The sequence below is a fragment of the Pleurodeles waltl genome, chromosome 4_1, assembly GCF_031143425.1.
Source record: "Pleurodeles waltl isolate 20211129_DDA chromosome 4_1, aPleWal1.hap1.20221129, whole genome shotgun sequence".
NCBI classification, from domain to species: Eukaryota; Metazoa; Chordata; class Amphibia; order Caudata; family Salamandridae; genus Pleurodeles; species Pleurodeles waltl.
In genome coordinates, this window is record NC_090442.1 from 214,699,352 (window position 1) to 214,725,355 (window position 26,004).

A 26,004-nucleotide genomic window follows, 5' to 3' on the forward strand; every position below is an offset into this window, starting at 1 on the left:
CGGACACATACTTCCATTGGCCCTGACTAGACCCCTGCATGCGCACTGACAACGCCGTACAGAATCTCAGCTCCGCAGTATGTTGCCTCCTTTATCTTTCATCTGTATGACGTGTGAGGGCATCAATACTATGTGTCCCCGTATCTCCAGCAACCCCCCCTTTAGCCCAACGCCCCCCACCTCCCTGCACGGCTCGAGCCTCCTCTCTTTAGCCCAGCACCCCCCTCTCAGGACACCGCGTTACTCCGGAGTGCCCTCCCTCCATGTCGCGTTCATGTCATGCCGACCCTCATTCCTGGCATTCCGCTCTTCTTCTGCCCAAACTCCGGGGCCGCGAGGACAAACACGCACTTTTGGTTTTAAAGCCCAGCGCGCGGATCTCCGCGGAGCCTTGCTGCGGTACCGCGGCTCCTCCTCCGGGAACACCCCACGCAGGTGAGTCCTCCGCGCCCCGGCGCTTTCCCCTGGCCTGCCCCCCTCTCCCCGGCCTCCCTGCGGCCCCCCAGCTGGGCGCAGCCTCCTGGCTCCTCTCTGCGTGCGCCCTGCTTCCGCGGAAGGCCCGGGGGAGCCGGGAAGCGCGCAAGTAGCGCTGGCAGCTGCAACCCTCCGCGAAGTGTGGCTGGCTCGTGTTTGCTGATGCGCGCCCTGCTGCTGCCCCTCCCGACGGAGGAAACAGCCCGGAAGAGGCCGCCAGTGGTAATGGTGCCGTGTGCTTTCCCCGCAGCTTGCACCTGAGATGGCGCCCCTTCTCCGGACCTGAGCCCCCCGGCGGACGAGAGCGCGGGCCCGCTGGCAGAGCAGGTGTGCGGAGCCACCATTGACTCAACAGGTAAGAAACGAATTCACGCAATCTGGTGAGGGGGGCACGGGCAGGTGCCTGGTGCTCCGGGAGCCAGCAGGCGAAGGGTGGAGGGCACCTCAAATCACTGCCCCGTGCGCCCACACACACCTACACCCGGGGTGCTGTATTCTGTATGTTTGCTGGGCTCCGTTCACCAACAAATGGGCTGTCACTGGTGAGTGAGAAACTGCACAACCCTGAACATTTGAGTCTCCAAATTGGGTGAAAAGTGTTTTTTGGAGGGTGTAATCTTTAAAATAAATTATCGAGACTAACACTTTTGTTTTGGATGAGAAAAAGTTAAGAGGATATTATCTCTCCGATAACCAAGTGGTTACAAACAACATTTCACCCGGCAGAAGGAGGGAGAACATGCAAACACATAGAGAGACGAGACCGGTGAAATACAAGTCGTGGTCTCACGGCAAATGTTGTGCTATTAAACCAACAATCTCAATCTGAGCCCGGATCCCGCTGTCTCCACTCCACGAAATTGTGTGATCCTGGTCACATCACTGCATTACGCTGTATTACGCTGTATTTCCTTATCTGCCATGTTTGAAAACACTAAGAAATCAGCATTTGCTCAACAAATAAGCAGGGCTGCTGAAATTATGTGATCAATGATTTATTTACGCGTTTTTATTGAGTGCACTCAAAAGGTATCAGCGTGCAGTACAATAGGACAACTCAATGCACAGCATAGTTTAAATAACCAAAGTAAGCAAACGTGTAACTGGAATCGATTACGTACATCTAACCTTAAAATCACAACTTGACACACAAAGAGAGGGGGGGGGGGATACAGGACACAAGAAATCAGGAGGTGGGAAATAAACTGTGGCTTGAAAATTAGCCCAAAAAAATAAATAGCCAGTAGAGAGAACAGCCACCACTCCAGATACAGTTTGAACAAGTTTTTTTTTGTTGCAAAATTGAATTAGTGCATCCGAATTTGGTGTGAACTGGGAGACAGTTCCACAGCGTATGTGCTACACCTGAAAAGAATCGCTCTGCTATTTTTTTTACGATTTGAGGCCGCTCCATTTACTACAGGGTTATATATTTACCACACTTGCCACATAATCTAGCTTCTGCAAAATGTGCAAATATTTTAACAAAAGAAAATAATCGCTACCCCAAATGTATCAAAAGTTTCTAAAACCTCAGCAGTATCTGTTGCGGTGCAGCGGATGGCCCATTTCTTCGCAGCGGAAGGTCACATTTCAGTTACAGATTTCTCTATTTCGGTGTTAAACTGAGGTTTGACTGATTAGACATTGTTAGCAACAAATAACTGTTAGAAAACATGCCACATTACACTGCATACTGTGCTGATTTAGTAAATTCCGCCACATAATTTTTTCCTGCAGATGCCGCATAATTCCAGTGGCCCTGCAAATAAGTAGCTAGACTTTTACAAGACTGTTGATATATGACTACAAGGAATGTGAGTAGCACAGATGTGATTATCAGTAGCCGACGTGAGCACTGAAGGGCTAAAGACACTGAAATGAGAGGGGTAGGGGGATATGAGGGATGAGATTTGCGCTCATGTGGGTAAAACGTCAGGAAAGGAAGAGTTTTCCAGTGTTCCTCTGGCCTCTGGGGTTGCCTTCATCTACGGCTGACCAGTGACGGAGGCCGGCTTCAAGGCAATGTGAACTTTGAGTCTAAATCCCAGCTTCTCTACGGGATCAAGATGTGTGATCCTGGGAACATCTGTGTCTCATTGTGGCCGCACAATTGATTCGATATAGATACAGGACATTTACTTGAACGGTGTTTGTTGAAAAAGCAGTCCCTTAAAATTAACTGGTTTGAGATTTACCTACCTCTGTCCCAGCGGTCAGAACACAGCCTAGTACCGCAGTTCTAATACAACAACTAGGTTAAGAGTTTTTGTAGTTATTTGAAAAAATAAATAAATATATATATATATATATATATATATATATATATATATATATATATATATATATATATATATATATATATATAAATAAATAAATCCCAGCTGCACCGATGTTCATAGTGTGGCCAGTTAACTGACTGGTATGGGGTGACTGAACAGAAGGGGCAAGAAACAAATGATTGGAAAAAGAGGCTGGGTGGTGAGGTATTTTTGAATTTATGGTGATTTGTAAAGTGCTAGTTGGCACTTGGGAGCTTTATAGATAAATAGAGGGTGTGATGGTATAGACAGGGAGGGGGAACGCGCCTGGACTGTTGAGCTCTTTATTGAGAGGAGTCTGAGACTCAAGCTTGGAGTGGGAAAGGCGTGAGAGAGCGAGCACAGCACCAGCATAGGGTTTGAACTGCGCTCCGGCCTTTGGGGTAGGTTGACCAGATAAAAAAAACAAAAAACAAAACTGGGAAATGCAGTAGATATAGAGAGGAGATAAAATAATGCCAAATAGAAATTGACGCAGAATTTGGTTTGGAAGGGCGGAATCAGGACCATATTTTCAGGATAACCATTAAATGAATAATTTCAGTTTCATTTGGATGCATGCAAATTTATTCTTTGTGGATACCGTGAAAACCTGGCATGGATCTAGTTTTCCCCAACATCCCTTGCACACTGACCCAACCACTGATTTAGAAGAACATCCATTTCACAGGCTTATGAGAGAGGCTGTGCTCATGTTAAAAACAACATTTTGCACGTGAATCCATTTCAGAAATTGTCCTGTAGCCCAACGAAGAAGGAAGGTAGCGGAGAGCTTCACCTGGGGTCTCCAATTGAAATCATTTGCATTTTCTGTAAACAAAACCAAAACAGCAAACAAATTAGTCCCCCTTTCAAGACTTGTTATCTCCATTACAATAACATTTCTGCTAAAAGCAGTGAGGCACAAACTATGAAAACTAGTGTCCTATTAAATATATTACTCACGCTGTAATGAAGGCCATATATAAGCCTGGATATTGACTGCTACGTCCCATGGACGTCATTTAGGGGTCCCAGCTGCGACCCCCAGCTTGCCCTTTGCGACCCCTAGCACTACCTATGCGACCCCTGGCCTCAGAGGTGACAAAATCAGTGGCAGGAACGCAGGGGCAGCTCCTCCTTATAGACGCTGCTTGGGGCTCCACTTCCTTGTTTTGAATAATTTTTTTTATTACACTAATAGTGAACAATATATCATTATTATTCACTCTTAGTGTAATAAAAAATGGAGTCCAGTTAGCTGGAATATGACCCTCCTTGGTAGCTGAGGTAAGTAAAGAACACTTTCAGTGTATGTTGTGTGCATGCTTACGGGTGAGACTGTGCATGCTTGAATGTGTGTTTGTATAAGCACGTGTGTGAGTGAAAGTAAAGATGAAATGGGTGTGATGTCACTTCCGCTACCCCGGCATTTTGGTGGATTGACGTCCATCCTACGTCCCCTAAGGCACCAATTCCAATTCGACTCCTTATTAAAAGCTGCTGGGCCGCACGAGTGAGAGGAAACCGCACAGAAGGGGAGTCTGAAGCAGACTTTTGTCCTGAGTGTGATGCAAATGAAGGAGGGCTGGTTAGAATGAGAACATGCATGATCGCACGACCCCTTGGAAAAATCAGGAGCACTGTGAAAAATGGGACGCCGGGGCACTCCTAGAAAAACCGGGACTGGCCGGGGAAATCCGGGATGGCTGAAGACCGTGGGATAAGGACAGTGTCATCTTAAGGATTTAGGGGGCCCTGGGCGAGAAATATATTGGGGAGGCCTCTGTGCGGAACTACTTTGAATTTTGTATTATGCATTCTCTGCTAATTCAAACCCTATTATGTACAGAATCTTGAATTATGTGATAAAGGTTGAGCCATAGAAGTAGGCGGAAGTAAGGTTAAGAACAATTTCACTTTCCCCGGGGCCCCTTGGAGGGTAGGGGCCCCGGGCAGTTGCCGATTTTGCCCTGTCTTAAAACGTCTCTGGATACGAATATGTCAGCGGGGTGACTTACAGAGAAAGGCAGTAATACAAACCACTGGAGCCATTAGTAATCCTAAAAATACCATGGTTTGAAACATTCACATGCAACAGTCTCCTATCAGGTATCATTGGAGATATACATCATTTATGCAATACCAAAAGTAATGTATTTTACTGCGCCACAGGTCAAAACAAGTAGAAAGAGGATCTCCCCAAATAAATCAACTCGTACAAAAGAATTAAGCTTACATGTAATCAGCATTCACATTCACTAAAAAAGTGAAATGAGTGCCCAGTGTAGTGTGAACACACAATGCTCAAAGGCTTGTGCAAATGGCGCAAACAAAGGGGATATTCACGAGAAAAGCAAGAGAACGACAGGGGGGAGCTCAGTAACTTGTAGATTCTGTAATACTGACGCAATCAAAGTCCCACATTCAAGAAACTGATTTCTGCACATAGTGGTCGTTAAATGAAGGTCTCTATCAGCCTCATGGTTGTCGACAGTGTTTCAACCTATATATTAATAAAGGGTCATTATCAGGACAAAGGCAAAATTAGACTGAGCACAATCGATTCGATTTTAAGTACTGAGCAAACGCTTGTTAAGGCAAATACTGTTGCACTGAGTGACACTGCACATGCCAGGCAGAGAGATATTGACCTAACAGACACTTTCATTTGTTTGGTGTGGATCTGGTCAGTGGTCTCTGTGAAATGTAACGAGAAAAATGGCAAAATGTAGTGATATATGGTACATAATGGCCATCCACTATAATTTTGAAGGGAAGTTGAACTAATTTGGCCCACCCAGACACTTTTTCTCACTCATTGCCATCTTCCGGCTTGCAAACTAGCTCTGTTTGCTCGTGAGTCTAAAGGAATCTGATTGGCCTCTGGGATTTAAGCATTTCCACTTCAGTAGCAAGTAAGATGTTCACAAAACGTCTCATCAGTTCACAAACCTTTTTATGGAAATAATATTTCATGGGCCTTATCGGCAGAGTTAGCACAAAACAAATCAACAAAATGTGCTTCTTCACAAAATGAATGCTGGTATTTTAATTTACAAACAGGTCCAAGGATTTTTTCCAGTTTGTGAAGCAGACTTTGTGATTCACAAATGGGTACAAAAATTGTCACAAAATGTAGTATTTATCACCAATTATATTACACTTGACATGAGCCAGGGCGGACTATTCATACATTTTGGGCACAACCCTGTGATGCTAAGAAAAATAGAAAAATACAGTTGTATTAAGGTTTATTGCCAATGGTAGGGAAGTCTGAATGTACACAGCACTTCTGCACTCTAACAAATAACTTACATTTCTATACAAGTGTTGTATTTCAGAGTGTGACAGTATCATCATTTTTGAGTGTCTTAGTTTGCGAGCATTGAATGGGGAGTGACCTTATTGTGTTGGCATACAGTAAATGGTCAAGATCAGTTTTTTAAAATACACAGCATAATTATAACACAAGCATAACATTCCTCAAGATATGTTTTGTAACTGAATTTGTTACAGAGGTGACCATAGAGCCTATGCAGTTAAGGTTAGAGGAGAGTTTACTTTAGTAACTATAGAGGTGCAGCCTATGAGTAGTAATGGGCTTACTCCTTTGAGGGTGGGGGTCTGTCCCACCTTAAACTCCTCCCTAAATCTCTCCTTACCTCTCCCATTTAGTAGTAAATATTACATTTTTTCCAGTTAGTCTATGTGGTCCCTTTCACATTTACGACTAAGTAGTAAACAATCCCTACTGTAGCAATTTCCTTACTTTGCCGCCTTTCCGCAGATTTGCATACTGGGGCTGGAGGAAGCAGTAAGCAATAGTTCCATGGCTGGAATGCCTTTAAGTCTGCAAACCTACTAACTTGCATGTTTTAAGAATTTTCACCAGCTTTTCTCTAATCTTTTCCCATAATAAGAAACGTTGGAAATTTACCCCTGACAATGGCAGAATTAGAACTTACTCTATGGTTGGGAAAAAGTGGTTGGAGGGAAAATGAACTTGCAAATGCTCAATAGATTTTCACTTGAGCAAATCTAGACATGCATATTTGCCCATGCTAAAATACAGTTCACAAATATTTTACAGGGGTACGATTTCCCGGTATACTTCTCATGAAAGCCACTAATTCAAAGACATATACCATGGGTGCACTTTTGTGACTTTCTTTCAGAATTTAGTCCCTAATTAGGTCTGGCTTTAACAAAGAGATTTTGTTTTTATTAAACTTCTATTTCACTCTCTATCAGCTGGCTTTACTGTGAGTGATCACATTCTGCTCTTCCACAAGGAGCATATTGGCACACAAAGTCGTTTTGTTCAGTGTCAGGAACTACAGTAGCAATCAGTGGCGTAACGAAACTGGCGGGTGCCCTTTTGCAAAGAACATGGAGGGGGCCCCCTCTCCAGACTCACTCAGGGCAGGTGCTGTGCTGAGGGGACCCCCTGGAGGGCTGCTGAGGGGCCTTTGTTATGCCACTGGTGGCAACATGTGCTTTGAGAGTTCAAAAACGTTTTTTTTTTGCCAGTGTTTGTTACAATGGTGAGGGCCTGGCAGCTCCCACAACTACAAAGTGCTACAAAAGCCATGTCAAAACAAGACACGCATTGATGAAACTAAAAGACTCACAAAAAATGTCTGATCAGTTGGCTTTGTTAGTGTTTGTTTATTTTCATGCTACCCATAATCGTGTTGAACATGATTACACTGATATTCCATTAGGAATCTTTTTTGGAAATACTAGCGTGCATCCACACATTTTACTACATGACGCTTCATAGAAATAGCACCTAAAATTTCATAGTAGCGAAACTTTTTTCCCTGCTTGCATTTTTTCTGAATATTTTATTTTAAAAGCAAAGACTCTTCTCTCTTGCTTACAAGCTTCTCCAAACATTTGCATCTAATCAGAAAGCATTCTGGGAGCATTATACTTAGCCTCATATTGTTAAACTTTTCAAACATGAGTGTACACTTTTTTTTTTGTACTGGATCCACTGTCAGTAGTGCAGTGTGAACTTAAAACATTTATTTACAGTGCTCACCCTAATAATAAAGGCTTTCAATTAATGAACCATAAATACAAGTTCGAACATCAGTAACTTTTGGACACACATTACCTCAACTGCAGACAGTTCCCCTCTCTGTAAATTGTCAGCCAAAGGATTTGTGCTGCAGGGGGTTGGGCCTACTTGTCCCAAAGGCAAAATAAACATGGAAACTTGTTGCCCTTGACCCCAAACAAGATGTCCTGGGCGTCGGGCGATAGGAATTCCGCATCCCTGTACTACTTTATGTATTACAAAGTACATTTTGTGAATCTGAGCCAGAGGGTTATAAGGAGATACTGCTAATGTACACCACATCACAATTACAAGTTATGTTCAGTGTTCCAGTGACAAGTTACGTAAGGCATCTCTTTGTCTTGTGGTCCTCTGCTACCACCTGCAGACCTCTTTGACCCCAGATGTGACAAGGCGGAGTGCAAAGCTTCGTGTCTCTGGTTTCTTGCTTATCCTCGACCCCACCACGCATAGTATTGTCATCAATTATGTCATTTTAGATGCTATCAGAGATATTATCAGCGATGTGATAGAACAGGTCATGAGTGATGTGCTATGTGAGGTAATAAGCAGTGTATGGCATGAGCATCACTTTTACCTTTTTTTTTTTTTTAAATGTATTTCTACTTTTTAAAAATAGGTAAAGCAGAATACTATTGCTGTGCCTAACTATAATGGCACTTTAACTTATGTTTTTTCAATGTAAATATTTAGGTTTTTAAGCATAAAGTAAGATTTTATTACCTTAGGTAACTGTGCCAGCCTGGTGCCTTGCACAGCCTTCGGCCCTGCACCCAACCCTTGTGGGCAGCCAACTCACTGCAGTGCATGATCTTCTGCCATGTGTGGCATCAATTGGCCGTAGGACTTGACCCGTATGTGGCCAATCGATCACAGACACCAACGCCCCCTTTTTTTTAATAAAAAAAAAAAAGTTTGTTTAAATCTCGCAGGAGTCAGGACGGACCCCTGTGCTTTCCCAAGGCTCTCTCGATAGCATAGGAGGGCCCTGCTCGCTCCTGCCAGAGTATTGCAGGATTGTGGCACTGCAGAAAAAAATGTCCCAGGTCCAGGTGATCTGGTTACCCATCTCATGCCCCTTTATACTTCATACTTCATACTTTAATCTTTTTTAATTTTCAATTTTTAATTTTCAGGTCCCCATGCCCACTGATGGCAGTGGCATTTCCCTTCATGTTGCAGTCAGCCAATCAGGGAGCGAGGTAGCCAGTGGGGGAAAAAAGCCCCCTTGGCCAATCAGATCGCTCTAGTATGTGAAGTTGCGTGCCCAACCGTGCAGACATCTATACATTTTGAACCCTAATTTTCAACTATTACTGAGTGTGTTGACACCAAATCACAAAAACTACTTTCTGGGTAAAGGTCTAGCTTTTTGCCAAATTTGGTGTAATTCCGTTTACACATTTATATTGTAGCAGTGCCTTAAATTCCCTATGGACATTTTATGATGAAGTTGCATTTTGGAACCCCCTTTTTTTCTCAGCCATCGCTTGACAGATTACCCTGAAACTTTCAAGAAAGGAGCTGAGTGGGATTAACTTTTTTTGAAAAGTGTCATGAAGATTTGTCAAATGGCACCCAAGTTATGAACAAATTGAAAATTCAATTTCCCCTGTGTTAATTAGGTCCTAATTATAGCTACACAGTGGCAAGTACCACTGAGTAAAAAATATAATACATATGTATGTGTACATATAAATATATATATATATATATATATATATATATAAAATAAATCACCAAACTGCCAGGCATCCAAGGCTGCTAATTAGGTAATGGTCCAGGCGTGGATCTGGATGTCCACCAAATATTACACAATCCTTCTAAACTCGTATAGAAGATTCCTGGACGAGCAAATGGAGGTCCAAAATACTTTATTCACCAATGCTACCTCCCAGTACAACGCGTTTCAGCCGGAGCCTTGCTCACGTACAATGTGGGAGTATACTACACACAAACTAAATACCACTCCATGCCTAAACCCCAAAAAGGGACTATAAAAGAACATGATTACATTACACTGTGCAAATTTGAACGCCATCTTAGAATGTCTAAAACCCTGTAAGGATTCAATCATTAGTTCATCAACATTATTAGTTGTATTAAAAATTAATAATTAACTGTTCTAAAACAATCTCATAATCATTAATTCATCAACATTATTTGTTATTTAAAAAAAAATATTACATATTATTTAAATATTATTTAAATATTATTGCTACTTCAATAATTTATATAATAAATAAACAATATAAGCATCTATACAACCCTTATTAAAGGCATTATATAAACTGAATGTCTTGGATCATTAAGTTGGCTATACAGTGTACATATTCCTTAATACTCCTGTGTTCCTGCAGAAAAGTTATGTACCTTATCACCTACTAATATGTGAACACTCCCCCAACCTGTCATATCTACCCAATAAATATACTAAAAACATGAATAATACATCATAGTGAAGGTTAAAGGTTAAAACCAAATTCATGTCCAGCTCCTCTAATTAACCTAAGTGCACATTCATTTCTTCACTTGAATTCAACCCCCCCGGGCTCAGAGTGTTAAGCCGAATGATCATTTTGGATTCTAAGATCCTCATCTTTTTCTCTCTATTCCCACCCCTCATATTGGGCTTGATCTGATCGATAACTGCAAAACTCAACAACTTCTCATCCCCATTATGTTTCTCATGGAAATGCCTTGCCACAGGGTATGTTCTATCATAGTTACGGATAGCTCGAATGTGCTCCAAAATCCTCTTCTTAGCTGTATGTATTGTACTGCCCACATACAGTTTTTTACAGGGACAGATCAGGTAGTAAATACAAAAATCTGTATTGCAATTATAATGACCCCGGATTTGATGGGTCCAATGACCATTGTCACCAAACACTTCAAGGCAGTTATTGCTGTACTTGCACGCTTTGCAATGTCTACAGCAGAAAAAACCCACAGGAAGATCTGGTGGCCTGCCGTTGACTTTCTCACTGGTCACACTGTTGTGCCTAAGACCCTCCCTTAGTGATCTAGTCTTCCGAAAAGTAATCAAGGGTGCATTGGAAATAGCATTACTTAAAACGGAGTCAGTGTGTAGTATATGCCAGCTTCTGTTCAAAATCTTTCTCAAAACTTGTGATTGGTTAGAAAAGCTAGTGATGAATCTCACATTTTGCTCCCTGCCTTCAATCTCCACCCTGGGATAAAGCAGGCTCTCCCTTTTTAGATTGTCTGCCTTTCTTTTAGCTTGAAGGATAATTTTGCTATTGTACCCTCTATCTTGAAAGCGTGTAATCATAGTCTCGCATTCTTTCTGATAATCCTCCCACGTATTACATATCCTGCGCGCTCTCAAGAATTCCGAAGGGAATGCTTGCAATGAGATTAGGAGGGTGGGCACTATACGCATTCAATAAGCTATTGCCACAGTGGATTTTCTGTGTAATTTGGTCCTTAATGACTGCTCTTGGACCATCACGTCCACATCCAGAAATGCAATCTGTTGTTTGCTATATTGTTTACTCAGATGTAAATTATAATCATTACTATTCAAACTAGCTACAAAACTTCTTGCTGATTTCTCATCACCTTTCCATACCACAAAGATGTCGTCAATATAACAACACCATAAAATAACCCTCTCATCATGATCTGGTAAACTCATAGACAACTGCTTCTCCCACCAACCCATAACAAGATTCGCATAGCTGGGTGCAAAGCAAGTTCCCATTGCTGTACCCTGAGTTTGTCTGTACAGCGTATCATCAAACAGAAAAAAGTTATTATTGAGACAGAAGCTGATCATATCACAAATCATATCAGTGTGAATCAAAAATTAGAGTGATCTTGCCCTCAAAAAATATTGAATCGATGCAAGCCCCAGATCATGTTGAATGCAGGTATACAGGCTGGTGACATCCATAGTGTGAAGAAGAATGTTGATGAACTAATGATTGAATCCTTACAGGGTTTTAGACATTCTAAGATGAAGTTTAAATTTGCACAGTGTAATGTAATCATGTTCTTTTATAGTCCCTTTTTGGTGTTTAGGCAGGGAGTGGTATTTAGTTTGTGTGTAGTATACTCCCACATTGTACGTGAGCAAGGCTACGGCTGAAATGGGTTGTACTGGGAGGTAGCATTGGTGAATAAAGTATTTTGGACCTCCATTTGCTGTCCGGGAATCTTCTATACGAGTTTAGAAGGATTGTGTAATATATATATATGTAGTTAGGACCTTGTTTCTATAGAAAAAGCTTTTTTTTTGTTTTGATAATAACTTTGTCGCCGTTTGATGAATCTTCATGAAATTCTCAAAACCTATACTTTGCTAAGTTCAGCTTCTATCTTGAAAGTTTCGGGGTGATCTGTCAAGTGGGGGTGAGAAAAAAGGGGGTCCCAAAATGCGTTTTTCCAATTCATTTTTCCATAGGACCTTTAGACACGTCTACAGCCGGAACCACTGAAAATAATTACTTCAAATTTGACACGAAGCTAGATTCTGTTACGCAGATCACACCTTTTGTGATTTGGTGCAAATCTGTTCAGTAGTTTTGAAGAAATGTAAGGCCAAAAAATATAGATATATAGGAATGCGGATCCTCTGCGGATCCAACTGTCCCCTTGCTGAGATCTGATTGGCTCAGAACACTTAGGCAAGGAAGTGTTGGCAGGTATCTTGGGACCAGAAAAAGACAAAAAAAAGAAAAGGGGCCAGGGTAGAGTTACCCTGACCCATTATCCTGGTGCTGGGGTCCCCGAGGGACCCCGACATGGCTAAAAAGCATTTTTTTTAACAACATCGGAAAAATACGCGAATGGATCCGCTAAATTTCAGATTTGAAAAAAAAAAAATCCAGGGTGACTTGCGCTTTAAAAAAAAAAATTATTTGCCCCCGGGTGGGCCAGGTCCCGGGGGCATCATAGAGGAGGGGGGCACGGGTCCCCCTCCTTAGACATTAATATGCCTGAGGACCGCCACCTCCCCGGGGCAAATGGCCAAAAAAGAGTGGGGGGGGCACTGTGCCCCCGTGCCCTGGGTAATACCCCCCTCCCCACCCGGACAAAAATGTTTTTAAGAGGGGGAGGCCCAATGGCCTCCACCCACAGCCCCGGGGACCACCACTCCTCGGGGCTACACTTTATTTTGAACAGGGGGGACACTCAGCCCCCACACCCTGGGGACCACCACCGCCCAGGGCAAAAAGCAATTTTATTGCACGGGGCCACATGGCCCCCAGGCTGCCCCAGGGACCAACACTCCCCTGGGCAAATGATTGAAAAAAGCCCCTGGGGACTACCACCCCATGGGGCTATGTGATTGTTGGACGGTGGCCGTGCACCCCGCCGTGCTGACCCAGGGACCACCACTCCTCAGGGCAAATCTTCAAAAAAAGAACGGGGGTCCCTATGGGACCCTTCTGCCCCGGGGGTCACCACCTCCCTGGGGCGACTCACCATGTTGGAGGGGGGTCATGCGGCCCCCCTCATGGAGCCACAGATGGCCCTGGGGACCGCTACCAGTCAGGGCCGGCTCCTGCTATGTCCGGGGTGCCCGCTCCCAGGGCATAGCTGTTTGCTGTGTCTTGGCTGCAGCACTGCTGAGCCACAGTAAACATTCTGCTGTTTGACAGTGGGACCTCTAAAGTAGGTCCCGCTGTCAAACAACAGAGCTTTCATCTCTGTCCCCTGCACATGTGCAGGGGGCAGAGATGAAATGCTTCAGCAAGCTCAGAGCTGCTGTCAAAGGCTTCCCCTGTAGTGTCAGGTAGGCCATAAAGGGCATTTTATTAACAATAAAAATTTAAAAAACGAAATAAATAAATAAGGCGGGACTGCAGGGGATCCATTGAGGGCTCCCTCGCGGTCACAAAAAAGCCCATAAAAAGCTAAATACAACAACAACAAAATAAAACCTTTAACTCAGTGTGATGGTCGCAGACCTTCACACTGAGTTTTAGGTGATTGAGTCCAGCTGTACTCAATACCTATTGTTTTTCAAATAAAAAAATGTATATTAAAAAAAATATATACACTTTTTTATTTTAATTTCGATAGGAATATCTCATTCTAAGTATATCAGACTTCAGGGCTTAAAAAACTTTGTCTCCCTCTCCCTTTCTTTCTTTCTCTCTCTCTCTCTCTCTCTCTCTCTCTCTCTCTCTCTCTCTCTCTCTCTCTCTTTCAATCAATTCTACCACTCACAGACCCACTCAGACATTTACTCACCCACTCATAGACTCGCTCAGACCATCATGTACTCTCAGAGCCCCACTGATACCCTCATTCACCCACTCACAGACCCGCGCACACACTGACGCACCCAATAAAACACTGATGTACGGACTCTCACACCCAGGCAGATAATCTGACAATCACTTTCATCCATTGATTCGCCCTCTCATACCTATCCTCACAGCCAGAGAGGCAGCTGACAAAATGCATAGTAATGATAATTACTATACGTTAATAAAACCATAGACATTCAATGAAAAAACAAAGGTTACAGGGACGTTATAGTTATGAAATAGAATTAAAAAAACATAGAACTTCACTGAAAAAAAACAAAGGTTACAGGGACCTTATAGTTGGGCTCACATTTTAAACATACAAAACCTTAGAAACTCCCCAGTTATAGTTAGTTATCCTAACTAACTATAACTGTGTACCTTCCATGCACAGTTTTTAAATCAAAAATGTTACTACAGATATTACTTTGATAATTATCAATGATGTAATTAAAGATGTCATAAGTGCCATAATTTGTGGGTAATTACCAGTGCATGGCGACAGTGCGAGTTATAGTTAGTTGAGATAACTATAACTGATGAATTTCTAAGGATTTGTAGGTTTAAAATGTGAGCCTAACTATAACGTCTCTGTAACCTTTGTTTTTTTCATAAACACATATATATTCAATTAAAAAAGGGACATTTTGGTGTTTCACTCAAAAGAGAAATAATTCTTGCTACTATAAAACTTTTTGAAGTTTCTCTAAAAACCTTCAGCGATCTGAATGCCTGGTTTATGATGCACAAGCTAAAACTTTTGATGCCAAAGCTGTTATCTTCTATTTGTATAGTGCTCAAGTACCCCCGGTGTGGCGTTTAACACTGTTGCCAATTTTGACAACCTGCATGAGTTTTTTGGCGTTGTGTAGGTGAATAGTGCCTTGTTTGGGAAGAGTTGGATCTAGTGTGAGAGAGGGGCACATGTGGTCATGTTGTTTTGCAGCAGACTTCTTGTTGTGGCTCAGCGGACACCATAATAGTGGAAGTCTTAGAACTGTATTTAGCGCACTGTCCTATTGGAGGTAGGAGAGATGTTTAACAATATGTGTGGATTTGCTTACCGTAGGTGGGAATGCGTGCGAACTAGACATGTGTCCAAACTATGTTGCAACAGACTTGTTGATGAAGCTACGCATGCTAGTGTTGCAGAGAAGTTTTGATGAAAAAGAGTACATTTATTATAGATACTGTCAGTGCTTGGTTTGTGGAGATGGTTTAATCTTGCAGTGGTGGGTACATATTTTTCATCAGACTTTGACCCACAGAAAGAAATAGAAAATCAGAGAAGGAAGAACAATGGAGGAAGGGAAAGTTAGGAAATCAGCAAGAAAGGGGAAAATTGGGGGAAAACAAGCATTGGTAAAGGCAGTTGGTCCTATCTTAAATGAGCCAGTGCATGTAAACCCTGGCGTTCACAAATGCTGTTTGCATGTGGCCTGTTGATCTTGTAAATGATGGTAAAAATTAGCTAAACTGAATTGCTTTCTGTGTAGAATAATTCTAGGATGTTTGAATTGAGCATGACAAACAGTGTGATGATTCATTGTCCTTTTCAATGTGAAAATAGTCCCTCATGCATTTCAGTGGAGGCACTTCCTGAAAAGTGAAACGATACATCAGATAGTTAATAGAATGAGGTGAGAGGGTGTTACTACTTTGAGTGGAGCCAAAGTTCACTCTATGTAAAGTTTAGAGGGTAACAATGCGTTTTGGAGACAACTGTGATGTCAAGCCAGACCTAATAAACGAACCTGAAAGAGTGAGATTAAGAGACAGGAAGTGTAGTGCTTGTAAAAGAAACATTTCTGAGATTGAATATAAACTGGGCTGCCTCGGTATTCAGAAACCCTGGCATTCACAGTGCTGTTAGTAGACTCATGAGAAAGTTGCACGGCCATTGAACATATATATTTATTCTTACAAATGAAGCACTGGATATCCTGGTGTTGAATGGCAACCCAAGAATACCTGAGTTGTGGTTCTACACTGCTTTATGAGCCACGGCCCTGTTGTAAAATTATTCCTAGTGAACTGCACCACAGTAGTGCTGCATCCAGCGCCCATATTCAACCTTAGTGGATCTATTACTATTACCTGTGATCGTACCAACACTTTTGCAAGTTACAGGGCTTCCGCCCAACTGGAGATGGGATTGCTATTTAGGATGATTTGCTCTTCCTTTATGAAGTTATTGTATTACAAAGTAAAAATTCTTTGTATGAGTTTTGTAATTGGAGCACTGGGCATTGGTCAGCAATTCAAAGCACTTGCAATAGTTGTGAATGTTTTTTTCGAATCCATTAGACAGTGTATGCGCTACCAAGTGCAAGGCATATTGTGCCTTCCAAACACATAGAGAGGCATGGAGCCTGCCCATTGCTTACCAATGGTTGGCTTTCCTTGTCACTCTCATTTGCCAGCTTGTCAAACCTGTGTTTGTCCTGGGTCTGGAGCATTGCTTGTTTACCATAGCTTTGATTGGCAGACATCTCTGCTTCCATTGCTTGCTTTTCAAGCACTACTTTTGTGTTTTGTACTCGTACTTTTTTGCACTCAATGAAAGTACAGGTGTTTTTGAGCCGTCTCACTCATATACTTCTCTCACCCATGCGCTTCTCCCCTTTGGGCATCCCTTACTCCACTCTCCATGTTATTTCCCATCCACCCACTTGTTGTGTGTTGCTTTGGACCCTCATTGCCTCTATTCACCCCTTTGGTTCCTTTCTCCCCCAGCCCTCAACACACTTTAAACACTTAAAAAATGCCTTTGGCATTTTATTTGCTTTTTAGTTACCAATACAGTTCGGATTGGTAGCTAAAAAGAAAACAAAATACCTGCATAATTTTGATCAGCAGTGATTGTGCCACTCACTTAAGTAGCCCTTTAAACATATATCAGGCCTGACATTGCAGCCTGAATGCAGAGTTAAACTGCCATGTCAACTTCGCATTGACACCCCCTTGCCAAGCTTAAAGCTCTCTTTTTATTACATATGTTACCCCTAATCTAGGCCCTAGTTAGTCCGTAGGGCAGGGTGCTGTGTAATTAAAAGGTTGAACATGTACTTTTAAGTTTTACATGTCCTGGTAGTGGAAAACTCATAAATTTGTCTACTGTGAGACCAACCACTCCCGTAGGATAACATTGGAGATTCCTTATTACATTTAAAAAGCCGTTATTCTCAATTAGTACCTGGTGGTTATGTAATTTTTGGTGTCTATGAAATTGTAATAGTAAACCCTCTTAATTGGTAAAGTTGGATTGTTTTAATTATAATTTTGAAAATGCCACTTTTAGAAAGTTGGAATTTTCCTGTCCTTAGCCCTTTTGTGCCTGTAGCCTGTCTTGGGTCACATGACTGGATGTAGCTTACAGACTTTGTGAATTTCACCCATACAGTCCCACAATAGAGGGATTAGGTGTGACTTAGTAGGCATCTGCTGGCAGGATGGTGGGGGGGGGGTGGAGCTGAGAACAGCCCCACTTACAACTGAATAGCCTGTGCTCTGACTTTACACAAAGAGCCTAACAACCCTGTGTTATCACTTCAGGCAGCTTGGAGCCCAGGCATTCCATGCACTTCAAAGCCGCTGTCAAGAAGCTTCTTCCACCTTCCAGAACCAGGGCACCAGGGTATAAAAGTGGGACCTCAGACACCAACTCTTCAATACACTTCTGGACCTGTGCATACTCTGCCAGGAAGAAGGACTGTTGTGCTGCTACAAGGACTGAAATGGTGGTGTCAGAGGTCCAGTACTTATACCCAGTTGGGCCTTTGAAGTGGAGGAGACTTCAAAGACAGACTTTTGAAATGCAGAGGTCCTGACCTTTCTGCCCTGCTTCCAGACTCATTACAGGGGGCTAGGCAGCCCTTTGTGTGGGAACAGGACACAGCCTATTTAGGAGTAAGTGAGGCTGTGCCCAGCTCCTCCCTCCCATCTTCCCAGGATGGCTCATCAAGTCATACCTAAGCCCCCATTGTTTGTGGCTCTCTAAAGGGAATACACAAAGCCCAGCTGTCACCTACCCCAGACAAGTGATCAGAGACAGGCAGCAGGCAAAAAATGGCTAAAGTAAGAAAATACCAACTTTTTAAAAGTGGCATTTTCAAAATTACAATTTAAAATACAACTTAACCATTAATTGTGATTTTAAATTCTGATTCCACAGATACCAAACTCGAAAAATGTATCTCTTCCAGATTGTGAATTACACTTATAAAATATAAGGTAATCCCAATGTTATTCTATGGGAGAGATAGGCCTTGCAGTAGTGAATAGCGACTTTCAGGGGGCTTCACTACCAGGGAATGTAAAACTTAAAAATACATGTCCTGCCTTTAAATTACCTTGCACTCTGGCCTTTGGGTTATCTAGGGCTTACCTTAAGGATACCTTATATTTATTAAAAGGGAAGGTTAGGGCCTGGCAAAGGGGTTATTGTGACAGGTCGGTAAGACATTGTGGCAGCCCTGAGATATGGTTGCTTATGTGGCTGGCATAATCCGAGCTGCAGGCCCACTAGTAGCATTTAATTTAAAGGCCCTAGGTATATGCAGTACGACTTTGTTAAGGACTTATGAATAAATTAAGTATGCCATTTGGGGATGAACCAACATTACCATGTTTAGGGAAGAGAGCTCAAGAACTTAAGTACTGGTTAGCAGTGGTAAAGTGCTCGGAGTCCGATAGCCAGCAAAAACTAGGTCGGAAAAGTGGAGGAGGTAGGCAGAAAGTTGGGGGGAAGACCACCCTAAGGATGCTGGGTATGACGCGAAGCGAGCATCGATCACCCGCTAAGGACTGCTAATGTGACACAGCAGTCCGCCCAACTGCAACGCCTAGCCTGTTCCTTGCGCTATGCTGACCACCGCTTGCAACACTCTTCTTGCTCCTGTGACCCTCTCCAACGCAAACAGGACTCTTGGCACAAAACCTGCAAAGGCAAGACTTCAGTGAAACAAATCTGGGACTGTATTCCGACACGTTCTCCATCGAGGTCAGCCTGAAGCTTTGTTTTTTACATGGTCCAGCGCGACTGCTATTAAGCGCCATTTTACAAATTGTTTTGTTTAAAAAATCATAACTCTGGTTCTAATAATTGGATTTTTGTTGTTTTGGTCTTGGTTTATTTTATGAAAGCTTGCTCTATTCTAATCTGGTGTAGTATCTTTTTTTGGTAGTGTTTTCACTTTTTTACTGTTTAAAGTGTTGCTGAAATACTTTACACATTGCCCCTAAGTTAAGCCTGACTGCTCTGTGCCAAGCTACCGGGGGGACGGGCGCTCAGGTTAATTTGGGGGTTTGATTGGGTTTGGTTGTGACTTAGCCTGTCAAGAATTGTGGTTGCAGTTTGACCAGAGCTCACCTCCAATTCAATGAACAACCCAGTTTCTTAATGTACCTCTTCTTAGACTCACATCTTGTGTGTGATATATAGTTGTGGAGGTTTCATGCAGTGTAGAGGTCATGCAGCTCTACATAGCGTTCCTATTCAGATAGCGTGTGGGGTGGTCTGCGCCACTGTGCACAGCTGCCAGCTACAATCTGGCACAAGCTGCATAAGTTACTTTTTTTAATACATTTTTATAGTTTTTTTTAAATATTCTCTATTGATTTAAAGAGTAGACAATATCATAATTGTTAGCCTACATACATGCAACACTGTTGTGGAGAAATAGCAACACTATCATCTTGTGTCTATCTTGAAGATTCTATCAATACGTAAGCAGTCACATGACAAAATCCTAGAACAAGATCAAATAATAGCCAAAGGACTTGTGTTACTCCATGGCAGCAAACATAAATTAAATAGCTGACAAACGCAAAGCTGCAAGCGGGAAAAGTAGACGTGAGATCATGTGGTTCATATATCTTATGGGTATTGAGGCATTCTGCAGAGACAGCCACCCTAGTACCTGTCAATGATGAGTGGGATCTGACAAAGACAGCGGTGAGAAGGTTCTATTTACGAACCTACATGCCAGGGATAACCCTGGGTTGGCATCTCCAGGACCTTGGAAACATTCCAGTATGCTGTATACATGTGCAATACGAAAATCCTGTATCCATCGAACCCCGATGTCTGTGTTTTCAAGGTGGTCTAGTGTCATTTTTAACTTCAAGGTTTGTGATGTAGACATCCAAAACTGACCCACCTGGGCCTCTACCTTCCCGTTTTTGAGCCAGTGTAATGACACCCGATTTCGCAGTGGCCCACCTAAGCTCAACTAGTAGCCAGCACCCAACATCTTAGCCTGCTTTCCATGCCATGATGATGCACTGTTTGAAGAGCATGAGAGCCAGAACTACGAATCTGCACAAGTATCTGTCACTTTTTGATCTCTGCATCAGACCCAATAAACAGAGTCCAGGTGTAGGGGGTATAATTCGATCCACCATCTCCTGTGGCATGCTTGGATTATCACCGGGCATTCTCACACCATATGAAAAGAAGCTGCCTCAGGCTGATGGATTCTGGGACACTTCAAAGATGTTATCTCGAAAATATGTTGTATAAGTTTTGGGGTAAGATAGGTCTGATATAGGTAATTAACAGCCCTATTTATATATTGGTGGTAAGTATAGTCTGCTGCAATGGACAATATAGTGGTGTGCTCACCAAATTTTGATGTGGGTAAACCATAGTTTGCCTGCGGCAGAGAATACGCCATCCTTGCCGTGGCCAAACTTCTCCAACAGCCTGACGGAGTAATGACCGTCGGAGAAATGGCTTCAGGTCTGCTCGCCAAATCTAGATGGGCTGACACAATAGCAGTTTTACTGCCCATCACTTCCAGGAAAACCACGGGGCTAAGTGGAAGTAAAAAACTAAAAATTACCCTGTAGCCATGGGAGATTACGTTTTTGGGGATTTTCTTTTTGAAAGTAAAAAACATAGTTTTACGGACGGACGTAGCTGAGCATCAAACCTAAAACAACATTGAGTGGAAATGCTGTGACAACGGTTCCTGCCAGTGTTTTAGAAATGACTGCAGGCTTGGCTGGTGGGGACTCTATTAGGGCAGGGAATGGAGTAGTATTATCTATTTCTCTGATGGATTTAACCTCCATCCGCCAAATTATAAATTGGGTCCTAAATTTTGTGTTTTGAAATCTTGGATTCCCAAATGCAATCTTTCCATGTTCCAAAGCGCCCTTCTATTACACATCCGAGTTTGCTGCACCCAGGTCATTTGCCCATTTATCTCTGACTCCTAGGCAGTCAGTCGAGTGCCACGTTTTTAACAAGCAGTGAGGTGCATTGATGGCCGCAACCCCCACTGTAATTATGCTGCCACGTAATGCATTTCATATAGTTGGGCACCCAATCCTTCTTCTATCAGTAAGTGCTGCACTTTATGAAGTGCAGGCCTTCTCCTTTGAGACCCGCGTATCCGATTTGAAAGGATACTATTGAGTTACTTGAAAAATGTTTTGAGTACAAGCACTGGTAGTGCCACAAAGAACTACAGCAACCTTTGTAAAATTAACAATTTAACTATCGCCACTTGGCCCATAGGTGATAACGGGAGGTAGGTCAAAAGTGAAGTGACCAGTGGAGCGTTGGGAGTCCTGCCTAAATTTCCCTTTATGAGATCTTTTATTGCATGATATATATTTAAGACAAGATATTTTCAAAAACTCTTCTAGCACCTCCATCAATCCGGGGAGAGACTCGTGTGCATTACGGAGATATACAAAGGGTCATCTGCATACAGGGACAGCATTTGTTACCTTCAGAATGCATTTATCCCCCAGTCCAAGGCCCTCATGCGCAACTTGCACACCAGCAACTCCATGGATAATGCATATATGCATGGAGAAAGACAGTATCCCTGCTGGTTTCCAATTGGTGGGAAATAACCTGGCCTGCCCAGACTCTGGCCATTGGTTGTGTATATAGTCTCTGTATCATCTAAGGAAGAGCAGGCCTAGTCCCATTATTTTGAGGGCCACCAGTCAATATGACCAAGTGAGTGTTGAATGCTTTTTGGATATACAGGCTACAGGATACTACAGGCACTCCTCATCTCCCTCTGCACAAACCCCCCATCATTAACAGCAGGCGCTAGATATTCAAAAACCTGTTTATCCATGGTAAAAACCCATTTTGGTGTGTGTGAACTAATGACCCAAAAATAGGAAGTAGTCTGTTCGCTAGTATTTTTCCCAGTATCTTATAATCTAAATAACAAGAGCAAAGGGTCAATAAGATTGCACACCTGAAGGATCTCACCCTAGTTTAGGTAAAACGACTATCAGTGCTTCCCCGAGGGACTCCTGGAGTGTTCCTAGTTCTCTTGCTTCTTCGTACAATTAATAAAGTTACATTTACTGAAGCAAAATGTTCTCTTCTTCACGTTTATGTTTATTTGAAGGTTAACGTGTGCATGCATAACTGTGTATCTGAAATGCAGATAAAATGTTTAGTTAAAGTCAGACTAACTTAACTGACTGAAGGCATTAATTCTAAATTGTGTTTTGTTTGGATAGTGCGTTTCAAGGCTTCGCTAGCTAGTGAAAATAAGTATTGTTTTATGTATTTGGTTTGCTGATAGTAAGGTCTGAGAGCATAAATCTTGGCATAGACATAAAGATTTAATGACCAGCTGAATCCTCCTATTCTTCATGTACCAAAAGCGTAGGCAGTCGAAGGTCAAAGTAACTCTCCGGGATCTATGGGATGAGAAACTCAGGTGGTGTTGCAAGTGCAGAAGACAGATCTGAAGCTGATTGGTCCCTGGAGAGGAATAAACCAATACCTTTCATGTTGGAGATTCTGATTGTTTTAATTAATGCTGTTGTTACAAGTTAAGAGAGACTTCCCCTAGACTTTGAGGGTACAGACCTCTCTGCTTACCTTCTTCTTGCCAGTCGTAAGTTTTGTGCTAAACACTCATTCCTTTTTCTGGAGGACTTCTACTCAAGCCTTCACTATGCTGACACCTTCTTACATTTCCAGATTTCCCTAAATTCGATCAAACCATTTTTCTTCCTGATTTAGAATGCTGACTAAATGATTTTAGAATTATTTCATGTTTACAAGAGAGAGAGAAAGCAGGGTTTTTTTATGGAACAGTTATTTCTAATTCTCTTTTTCTGTATTGCTGTGGTTGTTATTGCTTCGCTTCTTAATTTGATGAGACTGAACCAACTGCGATATATCAGCTTGCCAGGTCTAATTCTGTACATTTTTATCATTTCCATGACTTGCATATACATTGGACTGATTATTGATTGGAAATAAATCACGTAACTTTAATTTATGATTTTTGGTCCTTATTGTGTGGCCAAATTGACTTCGCAGAAATCTAACTTGTTTAATATTGTTGACTCCCTCGTCATTTTTGCCAACTTAAAAAGACGGTCCGTTGAGAGATTGAAAACACGCTTCAGATGTGCTTGCACAAGTAAAATTCAAATGGAAGACTAGACCTGGGGTTTTATTTCTTGCCATTTGAACTACAGCTGCGCGTATCTCTTCCACTTGAAGTGGTTCTTCAAATTCAGTTTGTTAAAGTGGATTAATCTGGCGGACTGGAATTTCTTGCATATAATCTTGTATTCATTCTGAGTCAACTTGCATATGGTCTGCATATAGAGTTCGGTAATAGTCAACAAAACCTGCATTAATGCCTTCTTGTGAAAATGTCCATCTCCTCCTCTGGCAGTCTAACAGCACTGATCGGGGCCTGTGCAGTATCACCTCTCAATAACCATGCCAGCATTTTGTCAGCTCTTTCCCCATTCCCATATTGTTGCGCTATCTGTTCCTGGAGTCAAGTTTCCCTATACTGTCACTTACTTTTGTACGCATTTATCTAAGGTCACTAACTTGCCCCACCCACTTGTCTGTGTTAGTGTTACGGTTTCAGTATGTTGCATGTCCTACTCACTGTCAAGGATATTCCTTGTTGAAGCCGACTTGGTATGCCACTTGATGCAGTGGCTGCGTATGACTTTAAAAGCCTCCCACTCTGTCAACATGATCTGGGTCAAACCCTCCTTTTGGATAAAGTATTGTGTACTGTGGGATCCTATGGAGTCTCAAAATGGTGCCTATTGTAATGCGTCTGTTCGCAACCTCCAGGTCGTTATCCCTGATTGCCCTCTTCCCCATTGCATCACCATTTTCAATGGGCAGTGATCAGAGATAGTGCAGGCCATATACTCCATATCGATTTGTCTTGAGCACAGCATATCACTGCGAAACAACTGGTTTAGCCCTGTGTGAAAATAATGTACTGTAGTGTAGAACGAATACAAACTTTGGATGGAATGCATCAGTCTCCAAATAACATATACTTGCCTGCTCCCTACCAAGTGCTGGAAGTGATGTGCCATTCTACAGCATGCAGCTTCCGACAGAGGAGGGGTAGATATATCCTTATATATTGGGTGCGCACTTAACTTTGCCTTCCCATATACATGGCAGCTGCGGATTATGCATGAGAGCTAGTGTCAACTTTTCTAGAAAGGCTGACTGGTTAGTGTTTTGGTGTGTATACCACTATCGGAGTCAATTTGTTCCCATCTATTTTTCCTTATACCACTACATATCTACTCTACGGCCCTCCAACACAAATGGGACTCCCGGTGAAATCCAGATAAGCACGCCCCATGTGAAGGACGTAAGAAAAATGTGCCTCCTCCTTCTCTTATACCGCTTTTTAAGTTCAGCCTTTAACAAATGTGTTTTTTGTAAGCAGGCTTTGTCTGTATTTCACATTAGACTCAGCTGCTGCTTAACCACTATATAGGAGGTACGTCTTGTCTGTACCTCCGGTGTAGTCTGGATAAGCAGTGCTAACACTGTCATTGTGAAGCTATGGGCCTTTGAGTCTGAAAAGCTGCGGGAGGATGTCCATGTCTCTAGAACTGGCAAGCCAGTCCAGCTAATAATATTACTGTTAGAGCATCCTTTGGAATCTTCTGCTCGCAAATGGTGCTCTCTCACATCAGCTTTCAGGGTTTGTGGCGCGGTTGGTCATCTGTCAGCTTAGGGTGCATTGAGGATCAGGGTTATTGCCGATTCATTGCCATCAACACGCTCCACTAATTTTCTGTGGTCCATTCTAATCAAGTTCACTTCTATTGACTTTGCATCGATCTTTGCTTCCAGCGTACATTTGGAGCCAAGGATCAGCTGTCAATTTGTCTCATGTTTTTATCCAGAGTGGATTTTGGCTGACCAGGATAATGGTGTTGACAGCATATATATCTTTGAAGGGGGAGGATTTGCCTGGCTACTTTAGGTTTAATTCTCTTCCAGCATGGTCTTTTAGTGTTGTGGAACCCAGTCGTACAGAGGACGCAGTGAAGTTTTCTATTGTGAAGTATGCTGAAGGTCCTTGTGAGGCAATTTCATTCTCCAGCAATGATTCTATAAAATGTGTAGCACTGGTACTCTCCACATTTTCTTTCTGTTCATTGATATCTGTGATGCAAGACAGCAGATCCTTCAAGGTGGTTTAATTTTGGCAGAAACAGTTGCTCGATTCCTAATGATCATTGTGCAGTAGGTTGAGGTCTTTGGTCACTGCACTAATTTTAGCTTCTAAGGCTGTCCTCGTATTCCCTATCGCTGCCAGGACTTGATCAAATTTAATTGCCATTTCTCCAGAGACATTGCTGTAGGCGTTGTCACTTGTGGGAGTCTGAAATGGTTCCTTCTGAGGTACATCATTTAGTATTGCTTCTCTCTGTGTTGAAGTCTCTCTACCTCTGAGTCTGCCCATCTCCTAGGTGGGGCGCAGCACAGCCATCTGCATTGCTTGTATCCTGTGAAATCTGTGCTGTCGAAGTTTACTTTCCTCGTACCTAACAGCCCGCTCTTACCCCAAGGTGAAAT

The 26,004-nt window shown here is 42.5% G+C and overlaps 1 protein-coding gene across 1 annotated transcript in view; it reads left to right on the plus strand.

The window, feature by feature from the left end:
• The first annotated feature begins 263 nt into the window (after nt 1-263).
• Nucleotides 264-26,004, plus strand: part of TEAD4 (TEA domain transcription factor 4) — a 421,536-nt gene continuing 395,795 nt past the window's right edge. The window contains exons 1-2 of the mRNA XM_069227506.1: nt 264-435; nt 737-829. Coding sequence (XP_069083607.1) covers nt 264-435; nt 737-829 — 265 coding nt within the window. The remainder of the gene's footprint in view (nt 436-736; nt 830-26,004) is intronic.